We start from the raw sequence: 20024 nt of genomic DNA, 5'->3' as shown, positions 1-20024 counted from the left end.
GAAAGGCAAGCCTCAATGTGGGGAGCGGCAGGAACTGTGAGAAGAGGCCTGATGAATGGGTGGGGACCAGGGAGAATGGCAGAGTCTGCTGTTGAGGGTTCATAAATACAGGATAAGGCACTGGGGGAGCTAGGGCTGCTGATCAGAGACAAACAGTACACAGAGGTGGCCTGATGGCTTGTGTCCCCAGGACAATGCTATTTTGGCCACTAAGTGGACCTGTGGGCAAGATGTGTGCTAGTTAGCAAGAATGAACCCTAGCATCTACCTGCATTCTTTGTAGAGTCTCACCCTGACTCTGTGTATAGACCAGGCAGGGAAAGGCCACCTACCAACCTCTGTCCCAGCAGACTTGTCCGTTGCCAGCACTTGAGCTCCTCCAACACCTGTGAAGAAAGAAATCCAAGCCTCTTTAGAAACTCACAGTCAGGCCTGAGGGATTATTTAGTGTAAGAGAAATTGCTACGCAAGCATGAGAACACAAGTTCAATCCCCAGCACCTATATTTTAAAAGAGAGGTGAGGCATGGTCACACATGTGCCTGTAACCACAGTTTTGTAGTGGGACAGAGACAGGATGGCTATGGGGCTTACTGGCTACCAGCATGGCTCTAGGTTTAGTAAGAAGCCCTATGTGGTTGTTTGAAAGAAAATGGTCCCCAAAAGGAGTGGTACTACTAGGTGTGGCCTTGTTGGAGTAGGTGTAGCCTTGTTGGAGGAATTGTATCACTGTGGGGGTGGACTTTGAGGTCTCCTATGCTCAAGCTATGCCCAGTGTCACAGTTCACTTCCTGTTGCCTCAGGATCAAGATGTAGAACTTGTAGCTCCTTCTTCAGCGCCATGTCTGAGTGCGTGCTACTGTGCTCCCACCATGATGATAATGGACTGAACCTCTGAAACCATAAGCCAGCCCCAATTAAATGTTTTCCTATAAGAGTTTCCGTGGTCGTGGTATCTCTTCAAAGCAATAGAAACCCTAGCTAAGACACTCTGTCTCAAGGAAAAGGCCAAGAGTGATAGAGCAGTGCATCCGGTGTCCTTCTGTGGCCTTCACATAAATATGCACAGATGCATGTGTGCACATCCCCAGCATTCTCTCTCTCTCTCTCTCTCTCTCTCTCTCTCTCTCTCTCTCTCACACACACACACACACACACACACACACACACACACACACACACCACTAAAAATAACAAAAAGAAGCCCCAACACTGGCGAGGACAGAGATCAGAGCTCCAGCTGGGAGGTTGTTAGCCAAACTTGACTCCCCTTCACCTGCTTCCCCTTGACTACCACCCTCAAGGACTCAGTGGGGTTCTGACTACCACAGAGTCTCAGGGCCTTGCTGGGGTACTCAAGCTTCCCCCAACACCCAAATGAGGAACAAGGTCCATTGGGCTCAGCACACTATCACACTGTTCCTGAGCATTTTCTAACATCTCTGTGCCGATCCCAGCCTACATCTTGGTCACTCTCACCATGCCTTGTAGTCTACCCAGGCATCTTCTGTCATCGGGCCTCTCCCTCTGTCTGGTCCCTCCTCCTCCTTTCTCTGCTCCTATCTGGTGTTGGCTTTATGTTATTTCTTCCCTACATCCCCACACCTAGGTAAGCCGTCTCTTCCGGAACCTCAACTGCCCTGTGCTTCCTCAATCTAACTGACCAAGTCAATATAAACTCAACATTCACATATTGCTGCTGTGCTTTGGGTACCATGCTAGCTTGCTGCTGTGCTTTGGGTACCATGCTAGCAGCATCTCAAACTAGTTATCAGCCCACAGAATGTGTCTTGGAGATCTCCCACTGTCTTCACCAGAGTGTCCAGTATTTGACACAGCATCTGACTTATAGGAATATATAGGAAGTATCAACAAATATCTGATGAATGACTGAATTAATGATAAAGGTGGTAGAGCAAGGCCATCATGCAGGGATGCCTTGTTATTCTGGCAATTCTGGCCAGGATTTGGAGACCCCATTCACTAGTAACCTGGTGGTCCCACAGACAGGTTGCATAATACTGTGGGCCTTGGAGAAAATGGTCAATACCCAGTCACTTATTCTGAGACAGACGTTGTATGCAGTCCAGTCGGTCATGCATTTAATACAAATATCACAATCACTCTGCATAGGTCCTGTGATCGTCACCATTTGCTGAATGAAGGACCAGAGACACCAAGGGCTTAAAAAATGTGCCCAAAGACCAAGCCCAGAAGCTGTGTACCATATCTGTGAGAAATACAGTTCAAGAATCCCCAATGGACACCTAAAACCACGGAATCACAAACCCTACACACACCTTCCCTCCTGCATATATACCTAGACAAAAATATTTACAATAGCCAAGAGTAAAATAGCATGATTATGATGATGTTTCTTTAGAATGTTATTTAGAAGTGTGTCTTTCAGGAATTTTCCTATTAAGCTTTTGAGATAATGACAGACTGCAGATGCCTGAAACTCCAGAGAATAAAACTAACAAGAGTGGGGACATAATTCCATACCGATCAGGTCAATGGGCCTCAGCCTTTGATCGTGTGCCTCAGTGGGTCTCCCAGGGGGGAGAATAAGTGGTTGGGCCCTTCCCAGCTGAGATCCCAGGAGGCTACCTCCTGAGCCCCCAACTTCCTGGGGGAGAAAGGGATGGAGACTGTTTGCCCAATCAGCAAAGACCTTTTCCATTCACCCATGACCACTACCACCCTCAGTGACACTCAGCACAGGGTGTTAAGTCAGAACTATATGAAGGACAACTGTGTTCTCTGTTCAGTGGGGAGGAGAGCATCATAACAGTCTAGGGTTTATTTTCAATTTTAATTGTGTGTATAGGTATGTGTCTTGGGGGAGCATGCATGTGTAAGTGCACACAGCTAAGGAGTCCAGTGTCAGATTCCCTGGAGCTGGGGGTACAGGCAGTTATGCAATGCCTGGCTTGTGTGCTGAGAACTGAACTTGGGTCCTCTGGAAGAGTAGTGAGTGATCTTGTCCACTGAGCATCTCCCTAGCCCCAAGTTTTAAAGTTTTAGCTCACTCATTTGATGGGTGAATGAAGCCATAGCTCCTTTTGGAGAGACACAGATGTCTCTTTCATACAGAAGTCAATCTTACACACACACACACACACACACACACACACACCTTGATTTTCTCTAATGGATGAAGCCCCCAATAAGATCTACTGCATTAACATTTCCACATATTAAGCCTTAAGTCTGCTAGATTGAACCACTCATATACTTGGGAAAGATCTAGAACTGCACTGAAGGACTATGGACGAGAGCAGGATTTCAGGCAGAAGCTGTAGCCTCAGAGCCTCTGTGCTCACACTGAATCATGCCATCTGCTGACAGAGGGGCCTCTTTCTGTCTGTACTGAACAAAAGGCAGGAGCCAGGGATCGCATCCTCTAGGGAGGTCCGGCCTCTAGGGGTCAGCCTACCTTTGCTGCCCAATCATGGACTTCCAGGTTCCCTTCTTTGGATCTTTCCCTTGGCGACCATGTGTATGGCAGCATTTGCCATACACACTTTACACCAGCCCCAGATGAAACTGACAAGGAAATAAAGATTAGAAACACAGATGAGAAAGCCAGATGCAGAGCCAAGAGACACAACCACAGGACCCAGAGGCTGTGCCAGGAGGCTCAGGCCACTGGGGAAGAGCGAAGAAAGGAGGGCAAGTCCCAGTGTCAGAGCTGCAAGCCCTGGCCCGGCATCCCCACCCAACAGCAGCCTGATTATGCTCTCCTCAGCTCCCATCCTAGTCAGCGATACTGTCTAGATTCACGTTGTCCTTACACTGAGGTCCTTCTACTGGGTCCCAAGGTGGGAACCCATGCCTCTAGTCAGCTCAGCCCTTTGCAGGTCCTGAGACAATGCCCTATGTCTACTGTGCTCAGATCCCTCTAAGCTTTGAGGCTTTCCATCCGTCTCTGGAGCTTCCAGTTTGGGGGACTTCCTCCCTTAGGTCTGCATTACTGTTGAGTGGATGAGTGTGAAGAAACAAACTTAGTGGATCCAGCTGTGCACTGGAGCAGTAATTCCTGCTAGCTAGCCCTCTGGCCACTCGGCGGCAGCCTTTCCCCTCCTCAGGGAGAAAAAACGGCTCCGCTCTGCCCTAACTCCTTTGCTCTCACTGTCTCGCAGGGAGGTCTAACTCTCTAATGAGCCCCCGGGTGACGATCCATCCACCAGGTGACCTGCCTCCTGCTAGGGTCACGAGCTGGGGGAGTCCCTCTTGGGCTATAGACCCTCAGCAAGCCCCCAGTTCCGCAAAGTAGCTGGAGGATGGATGGACCTAGCAGGGCTTGTCTTCCAGCATAGCCAGAGTACTCCACGCAGGATGCCTTGCTCTGCACTGGGATGTGTGAGACCCCAGGAGGAAGCCTCAGCAAGGTCAGCAGAAGCTTCTGCTTAGCAGGAGTCCTTGCTATGCTGAGGCAGGGCACACAGTACTGGAACACAGGCTCAAAGACCCTCAAGCGGTCCAGAGAGGCTGGATGTGGATGTACTGCTGTCCCTAAGACAAAGGTCACCTGTGACCACTAGCCCCATGAGCCTAGACACACACACACACACACACACACACACACACACACACACACACCATACCCCAGCACTGTTCCTGATGAGCTGAGTATAGAGGTTGAACCTAGTATAGCCTCTGTTGCTACCTTCTAGAAAGACTTACTGAGACCCTGAAACATTCCAGAGAAGTGGTCCACACAGCTATCACGAGTGGTTAGGTGGCACCCTGCACATGCGAGCTCTCTTTCAGGGGAACTTTCATCAAGACACTCAGTGGTCTCTCCTACCCCAGTTGGGCCGGATGCTCTGCCCTTATCAAAGCAGCTCTAAGGTAAATTTGATGAGGGTATGAACACAGCAGTGTCTCTCTGCATCCCTTGAGCCTGGGGTCTGCTCTGCAGGTGCCTTCCAGTACTGCAAGAGCAAATGGTTCTTGAGCTAGGGGTGTAGGTAACTGAATGGTAGAGCACTTACTTAGCAAGAATGAAGTCTCACATCTCATTGCCAGCACTGAAGGAGGGTAAGAGTAAATGTCCCTACCAAGTGGCTTAGCTTCTCCTGGAGCAGGAGAGGATAGGACTGCCACAGGAGAGCCAAGAATGAGCCCAGGGCACAGTTTGGACTTGCTCATCTCTGTTGGAATCTGACCAGCTAAAAGCCCATCCCTGGTACCCACGCCTCGTTATGCTGTCCACCTGTTGGGTCCACCCTCATTGGGGGGCTAAAATGCCACCTTATTTGGGAAGAATCAGCGTGTGTGATTCTCAGTTGTGGCCTAGTCGCCATGTGTCATTCTATAAGTATCTGAGCTAAAAATAGGGTGGCCGCCCTAAGTGTTTGTCAACTGATGCCTGGCCACATTCATCTTGGTACTTAAACATTGTGGGGTGGGCGTTGGGTCCTAACTTTAGATCTCATGAATTCCGACATCCCCGGCTAGAGGAAATGGGTCTCAAATGTTAGGAACATCATCCACCCTGTCATTAAAGTGTCCACACACAAACAAGGAGTCGGCAGCAGGCCAATCCAAAGTGCCCTGAGGAGAGCATGAGCTGCCAAAGAGTGACGAAGGCAACTGGAATAAATGTCTACCACCATCCTTGATCTCTTGTCTGCTAGTAACACCTTGATGTTCCTCTGGGGAGCTACTTAGGTGATTCTTGTTGAGGAAGAGCGGAGGCCAGGATGGCCTTGTGAACCATACTGGTCACCGAATTAGAGGATGGTCCTGACACATCATTGTGGAAAATCAGGCTGTCAAGCGAGGCGGGAATGGAGAACCCTGGCTGAAATGGGGAACTGTTTAGGATAGTGGCAGATAAACCCAGTGAGAGCTTGCAGCAGAACAAGCCCTTATACCCCCTGGGCCTTTACAGATGCTGCAGCCTTGGTACAATGCTTTCCCCTGTCCTCCTATTTTTTATCACCTCTAAGAGTTAGGGGGAAAAAGCCACCTCTAGAACTCTGGAAGTCTCCTATTGTCTCTGTTGGTTCAGGATCACTCCCGCACCCTCCTCAGACCTCTCCCCTTGTGACATGCTCTGTGTGTACCACTAATACAAGGAGATCTATTTTCTCCAGGACCAGGATGATACCTGAGACTCCCTTGGAGCTTGGATTCTGTCTGATTGACAGAGAACAATAGAAGGCAGAGTCCTGAACTGACTGAGCAATCACTCTAAAGCTACTCCACAGCCCAGAAGCAGCTTGAAGTCTTGAAGTGATAAGATCAAGTTTGTAAAAACTCAAGTCAAGTTCAACCACAGAGACAAATGAGTGATAGCATTTCACATGTGACTCTGAGCCTGGGAACAGCTACCAAGAATACCTCTATCTTCTGCAGTGAGCTGAGTACCCAGGGGCCTGGGACATGCTGGCACATGGCTAGAACTATGTAGCAGTTGAAAGAGGCTCAGAAAGGACCCTGTTTATGCGAAATCAAAGTCTGGCTGGGCTTCATGTCACTGTTTGATCCTGAGCCTTGCTTTTCTCCTGGGAAAATGGGGACAGAAAACCCTGGTCTGACCAAAGACACAGCTTCCTTTCTGCAAGAGGAAGTTAGAGCAGAGAGTAAAGCATGCTTTTTAGGTCAGCCTGTTTGGTGGTCTGAATGTGGTATCAGTTCCTTCCCTTCCTGGCCACTCATAAATGGGCAGGCATCTAAGAAAAGCAAGGCCAGTGCCTTGTCCCTTTTAGCCCTCCGCAGGGTTGTTTGAACTGACCCTAACACTGGCACGTGTCTGCCGTTATGTAGTATGTCTCAGCCTTTGTCCCAGTAGCATGCTATCTGCCCTTGGTTATGTGGTCTTTTCACTCCCACTGTCTGTGTGGCTTCCACTGGAGTCTAGAACTTTCTGAGATACCATAACTTGCAGAAACCTCAGGTACCCTACCACAAGCTCCAAAACCATCAGAAACAGCTTTTCCTGGGTCACCCACTCTCTCATCACAGCCAGACCTTAGCAGCCAAACTTTAAGCAAACAGGATATCTTCACATCTTCCCACTGCTCTGTATGCCCCAATCTGTCTCTGAAAGGACCAAGATTTGAGATAGAGCTGTGTGCGTCAGACCAAGAGCAAATGCGGTAGAGCAGAGAGAAGATAAACAGAGAGGGCTACAGGCAGTTGGGGGCACAATGGCTGGCCCCTGGTACCACTGGAGCCCTACCCATGGAAAGAGAGTCCCCAAGGACTCAGAGCAACCCCTTGATCCACACATCTAGTCAAGCCCCTGGACTTGACACCCAAGAAGATGGACAGTAAGTGGCTGTGGCCATACAGGACCTCTCTGTCTACGGTGATTGGCCAGCAAAGAGGACCAATGGAACATTCAACTCTGCCTGGGGTGTTGGGAAGCTTCTACAAGCTCACAGTTTAATTAAAGACAGGAGGACTCATGGGAGCCAATGAAGAGGGGTGGTAGGGGTGGGGAAGGCAGAGGAGGAGGCAGGGATGAGGGACAGGAGGCTTGAGAAGGGGCTGAGAGTGTGAGAACCAAAGAGGTGACTCAGTGGGGTAGAGCTCTCAGGGAACTGTCATGAGTGTCCTCAAACACATATGTGGGCAGTGCTACAGGTCACCTTGATGGTACTTGTTGCTAAGCTGCCCACAGAAGTCCTGAAGGCTGGAGAGTATGGTCTTGCCCATGTTTTGTCCAGTGAGGACACAGTTGCCCTGAGCAAGAGTGAAAAGCAGGAAGCCATAGAAGGCCACCAGACTAACGAGGAGGCCAAGAAAGGCCATGAAACATGAGCAAGTACCTCCACCTTCCAGAAATAGCAACATAATTAAGAGGGGAATGATAACAGTGGGTGACCAGACAACATCAAAGCCCTGGGCCCATATTGTTTTCCCCAGCAATCTTGGCTAATTAATTCTTAAAGATTCACACACTGGTATCCAAACACTCAGCTTCCAGAAGCAAAAGCAATCGATATCTTCTCAGACTAATGGAGGGGCTGGAGGTAGGAGATGGCTTGGGTCTGAATGAGAACTTCTGCAAAACTGAGGAGTCTTGGGAGGGTCTGGGTCCATTCTTACCAGGAAGTAAAGACACACACCAAGCCACACCTGGCAAGGAAGTGGCTGCTAGCCTTGAGGGTGGCTGTAGACACCAGAGAAGGGGAGCCCAGTGCATGTTAGCAAGGTGAGCAGTGCCCCCAAGGGATTCTAGTCCCCCACCCCACCCCGGGCCCACACTCACTAGGGAAAAGGTTTGTTACATCTCCAAACCCATTAGTGAGTGCCCGAAAGCCTCCCTGTGACCTGGGGAGGAGAGAGGGAGCCACAGGCATAGAGGGACATGTGAAGGATACTCAGAACCAGCAATTCCCACTCAGCCACCCATCGTTCTGTCAGTGACTTTGGGCTGAGTATGGTGGTGTGCAGAGCTCAGTGCCACTGGCAGAGTGTGGCCAAATGAATCCCCTGGATGTGTGTGCCCCAAGCGAGAGGCAGGCAACAGCTGTCTTTGCACCTGTAAACATGCTACCCTCTTAGGGAGTGTCTTCTTTCCTGGTGGGAGAAGGAGGGGCTCTCAAGGGAGTGCTCAGACCTGAAGGACAGTCCTCCCAGCAAGAGCAGAAGGGACCAGATTATAAAAGGAGGAAGGTCTGCAACCCTGTCTTGGAGCTTCAGCTCAGAGCTGCCTTTGTGGGGCTGTCTTGGCAGTGAGCAGGGAGGCAGGCTCAGTGCAGAATAACTAATTAATGATGGTAAAGTATCAGGAAAGAGGGAAGCGCTGCATAACCGCTAAGTGGTGGGGTTATTATTATTCATGCAATATTCATACTGTACTCTTCAGCCTTGGGAAGCTTTGCTTGGAGTCCTGAGGGACCTGCGGAGGGAAGCACATGCCCAGGCAGGCAGCAGAGCCGGGGGATGACAGCTGGCCTGGCCCACTCCAAGGGGCCATGGACATTGCGGAGAAAGCAGCAGCAAGTAGTCCCAGGGCAAGGCTGCCAGCTACCCATCTGCCTCTATTTACCAGGCTGTTGAGTGAGCCCTGCTACGCACTGGTATCTTGCTCTAGCTGTCTTTTAAAAGGCAGCTTGACTTTGGCACAGCCCGGGGGTGTGTCACATATTTAAATATTTAAGCTATAAATCAAGCCATTTGCAGTGCCTGCCTTACCCTACCCCATCTCTCAGCCTTACCCTCCCAGCAAGCCACAGTCCCCTTCTGGAGAGAGATGTTTTGCTAGAATGCTTCCAGGGGCAGCAGCATGGGCAGAGCAAGAAGAAGCCAGGCTTGGTCCCAGGTGCTTGGAACCCCAGACCCTCAGGACTGGAGTTGGGGCCTTCTATGACAGATCCCTCACAGAGTCCTTTACCCAAACTTGGCTTTCCTTTAGACTTCTGGATGGTGCTAATTGTGATCCATGCCTACAATTTAGGGACAGGAGATCCCGTCCTCTGGATATCTGGTCTGCTGGTAGCTGGAAATAAAAGCAATCTCTCCCTCCATCTCTCACCTCCAGGACAACCACTATGCTGAGGTTTCTCTTGTCTTAACACAAACCTTTGCTTTCATCTGGAGGCTCCCATGCCCACACATGCCCTTCCCCACAACTGAATGCTAACCTAAGTCCTGAATTTTGAAAATATTTCCTGTCAAGAGCGGGAAGGGAAAGTACCTTTGCATGGTACTTGTGCGTGCGTGTATGTGTGTGTGCATGTGCACGCACATGCACATGTGTATCTAGGGGCACAGAATAGAGTCCTCACTGGATGACTATAAACCCAGGAGGATACACAACATGTTCAGCTCACATGCCTGAAAATGAGTGATCTTAGGATTGAACATGGCTCTTCAACTATCTCAGACCAGCATGGAGAGCTGATCATCATTAAGAGTTATCTATTTTCAGGGGTCACACATGGCTCAGTGGTCAGGGCTTGTCAATGTCACAGGAATCTCTGATGTTCAATGCCCCAGGGAAGCTCAAGACTCTTCACTAAGTCTCCCCCCAAATCTTTCCTAAGTCTGTTTAGCTGCCATGGCTGCTGCCATCCAACACTGAGCTTGTCATGCCCAATGTCATCCTCCAGTGGGACCAGACCTTGACTGACTATCAGCTGTGACAGAAACAGCTCAGACACACACTCAGCCTTGGCCTGCATACTACTTCTTGTGGGAAAGCATGGATGAGGAGTTCAATTGGGCCTCAAGAGGCCAGCCTTGGCCCTGATGGCTCTGCACATTTCTGGCCAATCTTGGGGTGGGCACAGTTGGATGCCAGGCAGAACCATAGGAGTGAGCAAACCCAGCTTTCCTTGCTGAGAATCTATTGGAATCAGACTTACTAAAAAGATCAGTTGGAGCAATTCTGCTAGATAAATGAGGGTCTGGATGAGATATTAGGAGGAAACACAGACAGTTTTATTTGGGAGCTGGTGAGAAGGCTGACTGAGCCATTCAGCCCGCTTTCTGCCTTTTAGCCTTCTCTTCAGCATCCTCTGGGATCAAGGATGTATATCTGACTGACACACTAAAATATAACTAAAATCCCTGTGTACCATATTTTAAAACAAATGTAAATGGAACCCGGTGGGTAGAGAGAAGGCAAGCTGCCCAGGGACTCCTGGAATAACTAGAAAGTGGATTCCCTTGGATTTCTTCCTGCATTGTATATCTCAGGCCAGACATTAGAAAACTGCAGTGATGGGTATCTCCACAGGGCTTTAAGTCTCCTAGGAGATGTACAATGGGTGTCTCTGTGATGGTGTTTCCACTGCAGGCTAACTGTAGATGGGAGATTCACCCTGAAGTGAGAGGATTGGAAGCCCAGACTGAAATGAGGAGAAAGGGTGATGGCAGATGAGATCTTCACTGCCTGGTCAGCCACATGCTCCCACCACCATGCCTTCCCTGCCATGATGGACACTATCCTAGCAAACCATGAGCCAAAATAAATCCTTTCTCTCATAGGTTGCTTTTTGTGGGCATTAGGTCACAGTATTAAGCGAACAATTCACCAGGTATCCCAGAAACACCAAGAAGCATATGTACAAGAGTCCTAAGAAGAGCCAGTTCTCATCCAGGCATGGTAGCAAGTTCCTGTGATCCCAGTTTTCAGGCTAAGATGGGAGGACATGGAGTTTGAGGCCAGCCTGCATCATAATTTTGAGAACAACCTGAGCTACACAGTAAGACCCTGTATGGAGAAAGAGAAAGAAAGCAAGATGAAGGGAGAAATCAACCAGAAACTAAGAAAAAAATGTATGCATCAAAAGGAATTATCTAAGAAATAAAACATTTATTAACTTAATGAAAATAGCACACGTCAAAACATGTGGATCATAGATAACACTGCCAGAGAGAGAAAAATCACATCACTAAACTCTTGGGAAAGAAAGGTTTTAGTCCATAATCTGTCACTTCAAGAGACTCAGAGACAAACCACTAAATATGCTCAAAGCAAGCAGAGGAAAGTAAGTGGTAGGGTCACGATCAGAAATAAATTGAATTGAAAGCAGAAAAGCAACATTGAAAATCAGTGAAACAAAGAATTGTTTCTTTGAAAATGTAGTCCAATTGAAAAATCTAGACAAGATTGACAAAAGAAGCTAGAAAAGAGCAGTTAGCAAAGTAAGGGATAAATTAGGACTGCCATTCCAGAGTCTGGGGCACCAAAGATGATGCTGATGGCCATAACCAACAGTAGCAAGAATTAATAGTAACAACAATAAGAAGAAAATGTTATGAAATGCTCTACATATAAAAATGTGCCAGTCTAGAAAAAGGGATCCATTTCTCAAAACTTACAAACCACCAGAATTCACTCACCGTATGTTCTAAATAGCCTTAAGATTTATGAAGGAAATAGAATTTATTTTGTAAACTCTCCCAAAGGAAGATGTAGACCCACACCTTTTGGTGAGATAAGTCCAGCAAGAATTTAAAGGATGAACAGCAATTATTTATAATTCTTTCCTGAAAATGGAAGAGAAAGGAATGCTTCCATCCATGTTTTGAAGTCAACCTCACCTTGATGTTAAACTCAGACAAAGGCAGCATAATACAGGAAACCTCATGAGCATAGTTCCCAAGACCCTTGCCTCTTATCAAGGATTCAGTCAATGTACAAATTAAACACCATGGCTAAGTGGAGCTTTCTAGGACATAGACTGATTCAACATTTGAACATCAGTCAGTGCCACCTGCCATACTCACAGGCTACAGAAGAAGAGTCACATGGCCATAGGAGCAAAGCACTAAGGGCATTTGGGCACATTGTTCGATATTATGCTCATGCATGATAAAACCTCTCGTAAAACCAGGGATGAAGGGAAACTTCTTCACACTCACAGAGACCATCTGCAAACTTACTTTCAGCTGACATCGCTTTTAATTAGTAGTTCTCAACCTGTGGGTTGTGACCCCCACATTGGTCGCATATCAGATATCCTGTATATCAGGTATTTACATTGTTACATTGTGACTTATAAGAATAGCAAAATACAGTTATAAAGTAGCAATGAAGTGATTTTATGTTGGGAGAAGTGTCACCCCAATGTAAGGAACTGTATTAAAGGGCTTGCAGCCCTAGGAAAGTTGAGAACCACTGCTCTTAATGGTGAAAAACAAGACATATCTCACTTGAATCAGGAACAATTCAGGGGAATCTGCTGTCACCACATCTTCTCAGTTCAGTACTAGAAAGTCCTAGCCAGGCCAGCAAGGTAAGAATAGGAAGTAAATGCCACATTACTCATAATGGGGGGAGGGGATGGGTCCTGGCATCATTTGCATACAATATCATGTTCAGAAGAAAATTCTAAGTAATCGAACAATAACTCCTAGAATAAGTGGGTCCAACAAGGTGGTGGGTCTCAGATCCACACATACAAACAGCAGCACGTCTTTACATTCTACAATGCAGAGAAGGAAGGCCTTGAAAGACAATACAATTCCTAATCACAGGAAAACACTCCGATGTAAATCTAATCTATACATTCTCATTTGTGTACCAAAATGCCACAGCACTGAAGAGAAAAAAATCAAGAAGAATATAAGTGAAGAAACACCGAGTTCCTAGGAGACAGAGCCATGATAAAGATGTCCTATTTATCACGGTTGCTCTACACCTTTATGCAAATCATATCAAAAAGTGCAGTAAGGCCTTTTCAGATTCACGTGGCTGGAATTATGAAGCAGGAGAAGGAGGAAGAGGAGGAGGAGCAGCAGCAGCAGCAGGAGGAGGAGCTAGGAGGGGCTGCTGTACAAATTAGAGACTCTATAGCCCAGGACTTGAGACTGCCCCCATGGCAGAGAGACAGATATGTATCAACAGAAAAGAGAACCAAAATCATCCATCTGCTTTATGACAAGGCAGCAGATCCAGGTTAATGGAGGAAGGATAGTATTTTTTTTTTTTCTACCAACTATGTTGAAGCAATCAGAGACCTGTAGGCCAAAAAGCCATTGACAACAAAATGCAATATAACACACCTAGACATAAACCCTTAACAGGCACACAAAAAGATAAAAAAAATGCCACAGTGGGCTGGAGTAGTTGCATGGTATATAAAGTGCCCCCACACAGGCATAAGGACCTGAATTCAGTCCCCTAGCACCTGCATCAAACGTTGGGCACAATGATACATACCTGTAATCTGGAGAGGCAGAGACAGGGGGATGCTTGGAGTTCACTGGTCAGCTAGTCTAGCTCAATTGGTGAGTGATCCTATGCACAAAAAAAAAAAAAAAAAAAAGATGGAGGGTAATAGAGAGAAAGACACCCAATGTAGACAGTGACCTCTGTGTGTACATGCATATAACTTGCACACCTGCACACACATGTTCATATACATATGTATATGAATACATACATACAAAACACCCACATACACAAAAACAGATGTAAAAGTAAAGCATGGAGTTATAAAAGATTTTGGGCAAAAATCCTGAGAACTTAAGGCAAAAACTTTTCATGCCTCATAGCAAAGAAAAGAAAACCAGTAAATTAAACTTCACTGACATTCGATACATTCAGGCTGGAGGAATAGTTCAGTGGTTAAGACCTTCTGTTGCACTCTAGAGGACTCCAGATTGGTTCCAGGCAGCCACAACACGTGGCTAACAACCTCCTGTAACTCCCTGACACCTCTGTTCTGGCTTCTGCAAGCACAAACACATATGTAGACACACAGAGAAATACTAAATAAAAACAAAAACAAAGCCAGATGTGGTCCTGCCTTTCCTCTCAGTACTTGGAAGGCAGAGGCAAGTGGATCTCTATGTGAGTTTAAGACTATTCTAGTCTCTCTACTTAGCAGTTCCTAGGCCAGCCAGAGCTACATATTGAGACCCTGTCTCAAATTTTTAACTTAAAAATTAAAACACAAAAAAATGAGTCTATACAATATCCAACCCATTCTTCAGCCACAGATTTGGCAGGTGGCACACGAACATCTAGATGACTCTAAGAACGCCTGGAAGTCAACAGTAAAACCCAGCAACCAACCACAAAGAAGAAAAAAAAAATTGAAGCTGGGGAGTAACCCAGTTAGAAAAAGGGATCAGTTCCTAAATCTAGTCCTGCTATCTTGCTCTGTGGAGTCCCTGGCCCTGCCCGTCTGTCCAGGCTCCTCTCTTCCCACCTGCCTGCCCACTGGCTAAGAGGCCCTGGGGGATGGTTTCCTTTCATCTCCTCGTGATGATCTGATAGGCACAAAGGAGAATGAACACACTGGTTCCTTCTCACACATCTTCCTCACCGCAGAATCTAAAGCATCGTCTTGGCAAGAGACTGGAACTGGGGAAAAGCTGTCAGCAAAGATTCGCACAAAGATCTCAGGGACTGAGAGCCAAGGAATAAAGTGATGACTTTGACTTTGTAAGATAAAAACGAATTTAATTCTCTTTACTCCGGCCTCTGCCATCTTTTCATTATAAATTAAGGCAGTGGGGGGAAAAGCTTCTCCTCTCTCTCTCTCTCAATAACCCTGGCTCCTCCAGTGAAGGGTGTTTTAGGCCCTGGAACATAATTAAAGTGATATTGTATCCCTTTTATTCTCATGATTATAATAATACATAGAATTCTGCAGATGCTTTCCAACACCATTAAAACAAAGACAGATGGCTGACGTTTCTGCTGGAATTCAAGTCCATGGAAATATTTCTTACAGCAGCACTTTCAGAAGAAACAGACCTCTAATAAAATGCTGAGGACTTTTACTAGATGTTACCAGTGCTTATCCTTGATCAATATTTTAGCTCAACTTAAAAATATTGATCACCTGGTATTTAAGTAGAAGTCCAAGACCTAGTTTTGGAGTCTTTTATCACAAGGTCGACACTGCCTCAGCCTTTTTCATGCAGTCTTGCCTCCACCCACAAAGCTGACGATAAGGGCATTGACCATGTAGTTTTTTGGTAGAAAAAAAAATCACTTAAGTGTAATCGTTAGGGACTATCAGGCAACTCCCAAATGAGGGTTGTTATCGCAGGGTGGGGCTTACTTAACAGGAAGTTATGTACTTCAAAAACATCACTGGCCTGAAAACCAAGGCCATGCATACCCCAGCCTGTAGAAGGCTAAAGTGATGAGGCTAACCCTGGGCAGCACCTGCCCCACAGTCAAGGTGGCAACAATCATTGTGGGAAATATTGAAACGTGGTTCCCAGATGGTTATTTTATTAGCACTATGATTCCTAAGACTATTGACCGTATTATAGCTGTGTAAGGGGTTATATTCTGTCTTCATTTCCAATCAACAACTTATGTTTTCATGCACTTATAGAATACAACATAAAGATTGAACACGTTATGTTTGCATGTGTTCATAGCATAATGATTAAACACACACACGATGTACAATGGGCAATGGTAGCATAATGATTGAACACACACACGATGTACAATGGGCAATGGTCGGGTAGGGAAAACCAGCAGTCCCATTCCCCCTTCTCATATCCCTGTACTGGAACCTTGGTACTCGCCTAGCCATGCTGAAATACTCTACAGATTGCAGTCATCCTGTGGCATCGAGGAACACCAGCACTACTTTCTCCCACGGACATGCATTGTGTGTATTATCCAGCCCCTCTGTAAACCCTACCCACTGCTCTGCCCTTTACAACGACTCTGTCAGAACCTGCAGGTGATCGCACGTGGTATCGGGTCTGTGTACCTGGCATTCTTTGTGTCATGTGATGTCCCTCCAGCTCCATCCACACTGCTGAGCCTGTCTCTAGTCTTGGGAAACACACATTGATGAATGTAGGGGATAAAGAGGACCTTTGATATTACACAGTTTGGCCTCAAATGGTTTATAGAATAAGACATATAGAAAGAAGTACAGATAAAGGAAATGGGGTGAACTGCTCTCAACGGTCAACCCCTCTGAGTATATGCATACTCCTTACTGTCTGTGCCTTCCTTTAAGTGTGAAATGGAAATTTGAACAAGGCAGTTTAAAAACCATGAGAGAGATACCCTTTCCGTACTGAGCGGAGAGGTGCTTTGCTGCTAGCTTTGAAAATGTGGCTTTGGGGCATCAAAATGTCCCGTTTTGAACCTGGGCTCTGCCACTTTCCTGCTGTGTGACCTCTGAGAGGCTGATTCATCATCCTGTGCTTCTTTCTCCACATCTGTCCAAACGGGCATGACTACAGGGACAGCAGCACCCTTGGGGCTGTATTTGAGAAGTGGATGAGGCTCATGGGACAGCTCTTAGGGAAGAGGCACACGGGGTTGACTTTCAGGGAGTGACCTTCACCATGCTTCTGAGGAAAAGTCCCAGAGAAATAGAAAGGAACTCTCACAGTTAATAAGAATCTAATGGCAACTAGCAGAATGTGTAACCTTACAGGTAAGCAACAAAGATTCCTAAGCTCTTTATTAAACCAGCAGGACAGTACTAATATAGACCAATCCAGAATCACGGCCCAGAACAGGCAGTTCGCATGTGTACTCAGTGGGAACTGAATGGGATCACCATTGCAAAGAGGTTGTAGACGAAAGACTCTAAAGCAAATATTAGGGGTGTTTATATTACGTACAGAAAGCTAAAACTACCTTTTCATTAAGGCACACACACAAACACATTTCAAATAATGTTCTAGTTTAATCTTCTGTTGCTTCATAAACACCATGACCACAACCAACTTACTAACAAGCTGCTTATTGGCTAGCATCTACCTCATGCTCAGTCAGCTTGCTAACACAACCCAGACCACCTGCTTGGGGTTGGCACTACCCACAGTGAGCCCTCCCATGTTATCAACAACAAGACAATTCCCGTAGACATGGCTCCCATAGACATGGCACTGACCAATCTGGTCTGGGCAATCCCTTCGCTGTGATCCCTTCTGAGCCAAGCAACATCTTGTTAAATGCCTTGGGAAGCAATACCCCATTATTTCATTAGGGTAAATTCTTTGACCTGGAATTTCTGAGTCAAAAGTTGTGAACAGCTTCTCCCCCTCCCTCCCCCCAATGCCTCTGTGAAGTTGAATCGGCAAGTCCCTCTAATGGCTGACCCTGGGTGTATGCCATGCACCACACGCTGCACTAAGAGGACAGAAGGTGGCAGGCAGCAGGGTTAATTCTCTCAACAGCCATGGGAAGCTGGATAGGTCATTAGCTGCAAATGACAGATGAGGAGACTGACTCAGGGAAGGCAAAGAGCAGAGCAAAGAGTAACATTCTGGAAGTTAACCCCACGATCCTCACCGTTTCGTGAAAGCATTAAAAGGTGAATGCCTGGGCCACAGAGTATAAAAAGGCACGGAGTGTAAAAAGGTACCCCAGGTGGCTTTCCATACAGCTGTGGGAACTGACTGAGCCAAGGTAAGCTTTGACCAGCACTTCCCATCCTCAAAGCACCAAAACATGCCTCATGTCAACACTTCATGTCAGCCTGAGCATCGCCAAAGCTCATTGTCTGCAGCAATTCTTCAATGAATTGCCTGTTTATACAATTTGATTTTTTTTTCATTGGTTTTTATTAAATCCACAATTCCCTCTCCAATTCCCTGGGACAGACCAGTCTGTATTTCTGTTAGCCCAAAACAGAAATTAGAGACTCTGTTGGCTTCTGGCCCTTTGCTCGGAGGGAACACTGAGCTCAGCTACCCTGAGCTTGCTGCTCCTGCTATCTTAGCCTTGTCACAGTCAGGGCTCCACATCTGTCCCTGTGTAGATGAGCAGTGTCCATCTTGAGATGCTAATTCCCAAGACCCAGGTCTGTTTCGCCCCTGCCTGGCACAGGCACCCATGGAGGCCAGCTGTGGGAATCTTTTTGTCTGTGTTCATGATTCAGGCCACACCTCCAGAGACAGGAGACCATTAGGAGACAGTCTGTTTGGCTTTCAGTTCTGTTTAGTTTTCTGGAAAAGGCTTCTGCTGCCTTCCCAAAAGAAGCAACAGTGGTGTGCTGATAAATGTGAGCAAAGCTGCCGTCCAAAGAAATAACAGCTGACAAGCGTTTGCAAAGCAGCACTTCTCCCCATCACTGACGTCCACATCTCCGCAAATTCCTAACTTCTCTCCAATTCTCCACATTTCCTCCTCTCTATGCATCCCTGGTGTTTTGGTTTGGTTTGGTTTTCCTTTCCTGTTGGGGCCACTTTACCCCTGCCTCTCTCCTTCCTTCTACCTTTCAGGGCTTAGCAATAAAGGTGATTTCTAAAACTAAAGATGCTCCTGGGTCCACTCCACACACAGTCACCCGGAACAGGGCGGCACCACCTGCCTATCTGTGCTATGCAATTATCTTGATTTGGGTCACTTAAGTTTAACTCAATTCTCTTGCAAGCCTATGAAGTAAACATTATTATCTCCCTTTTGATTAGGTCAGAAGCTGAAACTCCAAGTGTCAGAAGCACATCCCGGTTTGCAAGGAACAAAGCCAAAGCCAGTGGAAGCAGATTGCTCTTAGCCTGGCACTCTTTCTCTGCACCGCCCCTCCTCTCCTCCCTCAGCCCAGCCAACATTTGTAAGTAGCATCTGAAGTGAAACGGAGACATTGCTCACTATCCCACCTAAGTCAGTAATCCATCCGTCTATCCTGAGGGGTGTGCCACAATTGGGAGGTGAGGCCCAAGGCGGTTAGGTCTGCAATTTATGCTCCCTAGGCTCCCAGGCTGGCATCACCACCCCATCTCCATCACCTGCCTTCACTTACCCAGGAGGAAGAGGAGGGCTCTCAGTATTGGGAGCCTAGAGCTCATTGTGGTGTTCGGTCCTGGCTCCTGAGAGATCAGGCAAGTGAGCCTCATGACCCCAGACTCCGGGGATGAGAGCCAAGCCCCACGTGACTGAGAAGGAAGGAAGCTACAGCCACAGTCAGAGGCTGTGGGTTCCTCTTGGCCCTTTGCAGACAGGGGTGAGGGAAGTCCCTGTTACTTGGCTTCTGCCTGCTGCTGGTGGGAGGGAGTTTACTGGTGAGAGTCAACCACTGGAGGCTGAAGCAGTTGCTCTGGTAAGTTCTCTGGTTCCCTCCCTGGAGCTCTAAGACTGAGGTATCACTTCAGGTGGGTTTCTTGCCCAAAGACCCCTGCTGGAAGGTCTTATAGGAGGATATCACCTGACCTGCTATGTCAAAAAAGCTACACCTTGAGTAGCCTCTGAGCCCTGGGGCTGGAACTGTAGTGTTCACCACTGCAACCTCCCCTTCAGCCCCAACTCACATTCACACCAGGGAGATTCTGAGCCTGAGGAGGCCTTTTATTGTCCTCTCAGAATGACAGGCTCTGTTGCTGTTTTCTTTGCTTGTGCTATTAAGAACAAACCCAGGACCTCAAGCATGAGGCAAAGACTACCTCTGGGCTATATCCTTAATGCCCAGTTTGTTTGTTTGTTTTGTTTTTTTCCCAGAGACAGCTCATTCAATGTGTAGCCCGGGTTGCACTTAAATGAATGATAGCCTGCTAAGGCCTTTATCAGACAGATGTGTGCAACCAGGCCCAGCTGAAAAACAGTTTCAGATGCCCCCACAAAAGTAGATAAGGATTGCAAAGTGATAAAACATGGGTGTCAAAATGATTTTT

At 47.1% G+C, this 20024-nt stretch overlaps 1 protein-coding gene across 1 annotated transcript in view; it reads right to left on the bottom strand.

Moving 5' to 3' along the window:
• The window catches only part of Tmem273 (transmembrane protein 273), a 31898-nt gene extending 12576 nt beyond the window's left edge, over positions 1 to 19322 (bottom strand). Inside the window, exons 1-2 of the mRNA XM_051202491.1 lie at positions 19160 to 19322; positions 333 to 386 (exon numbers count right to left, since the gene is read on the bottom strand). Coding sequence (XP_051058448.1) covers positions 333 to 386; positions 19160 to 19253 — 148 coding nt within the window. The 5' untranslated portion in view covers positions 19254 to 19322. The remainder of the gene's footprint in view (positions 1 to 332; positions 387 to 19159) is intronic.
• Positions 19323 to 20024: the final 702 nt, after the last annotated feature.

This window comes from Phodopus roborovskii, unplaced genomic scaffold, assembly GCF_943737965.1.
Source record: "Phodopus roborovskii unplaced genomic scaffold, PHOROB, whole genome shotgun sequence".
NCBI lineage: Eukaryota > Metazoa > Chordata > Mammalia > Rodentia > Cricetidae > Phodopus > Phodopus roborovskii.
Note: the sequence above shows the minus strand (reverse complement) of the source record. Positions and strands in the feature narration are given on the sequence as shown.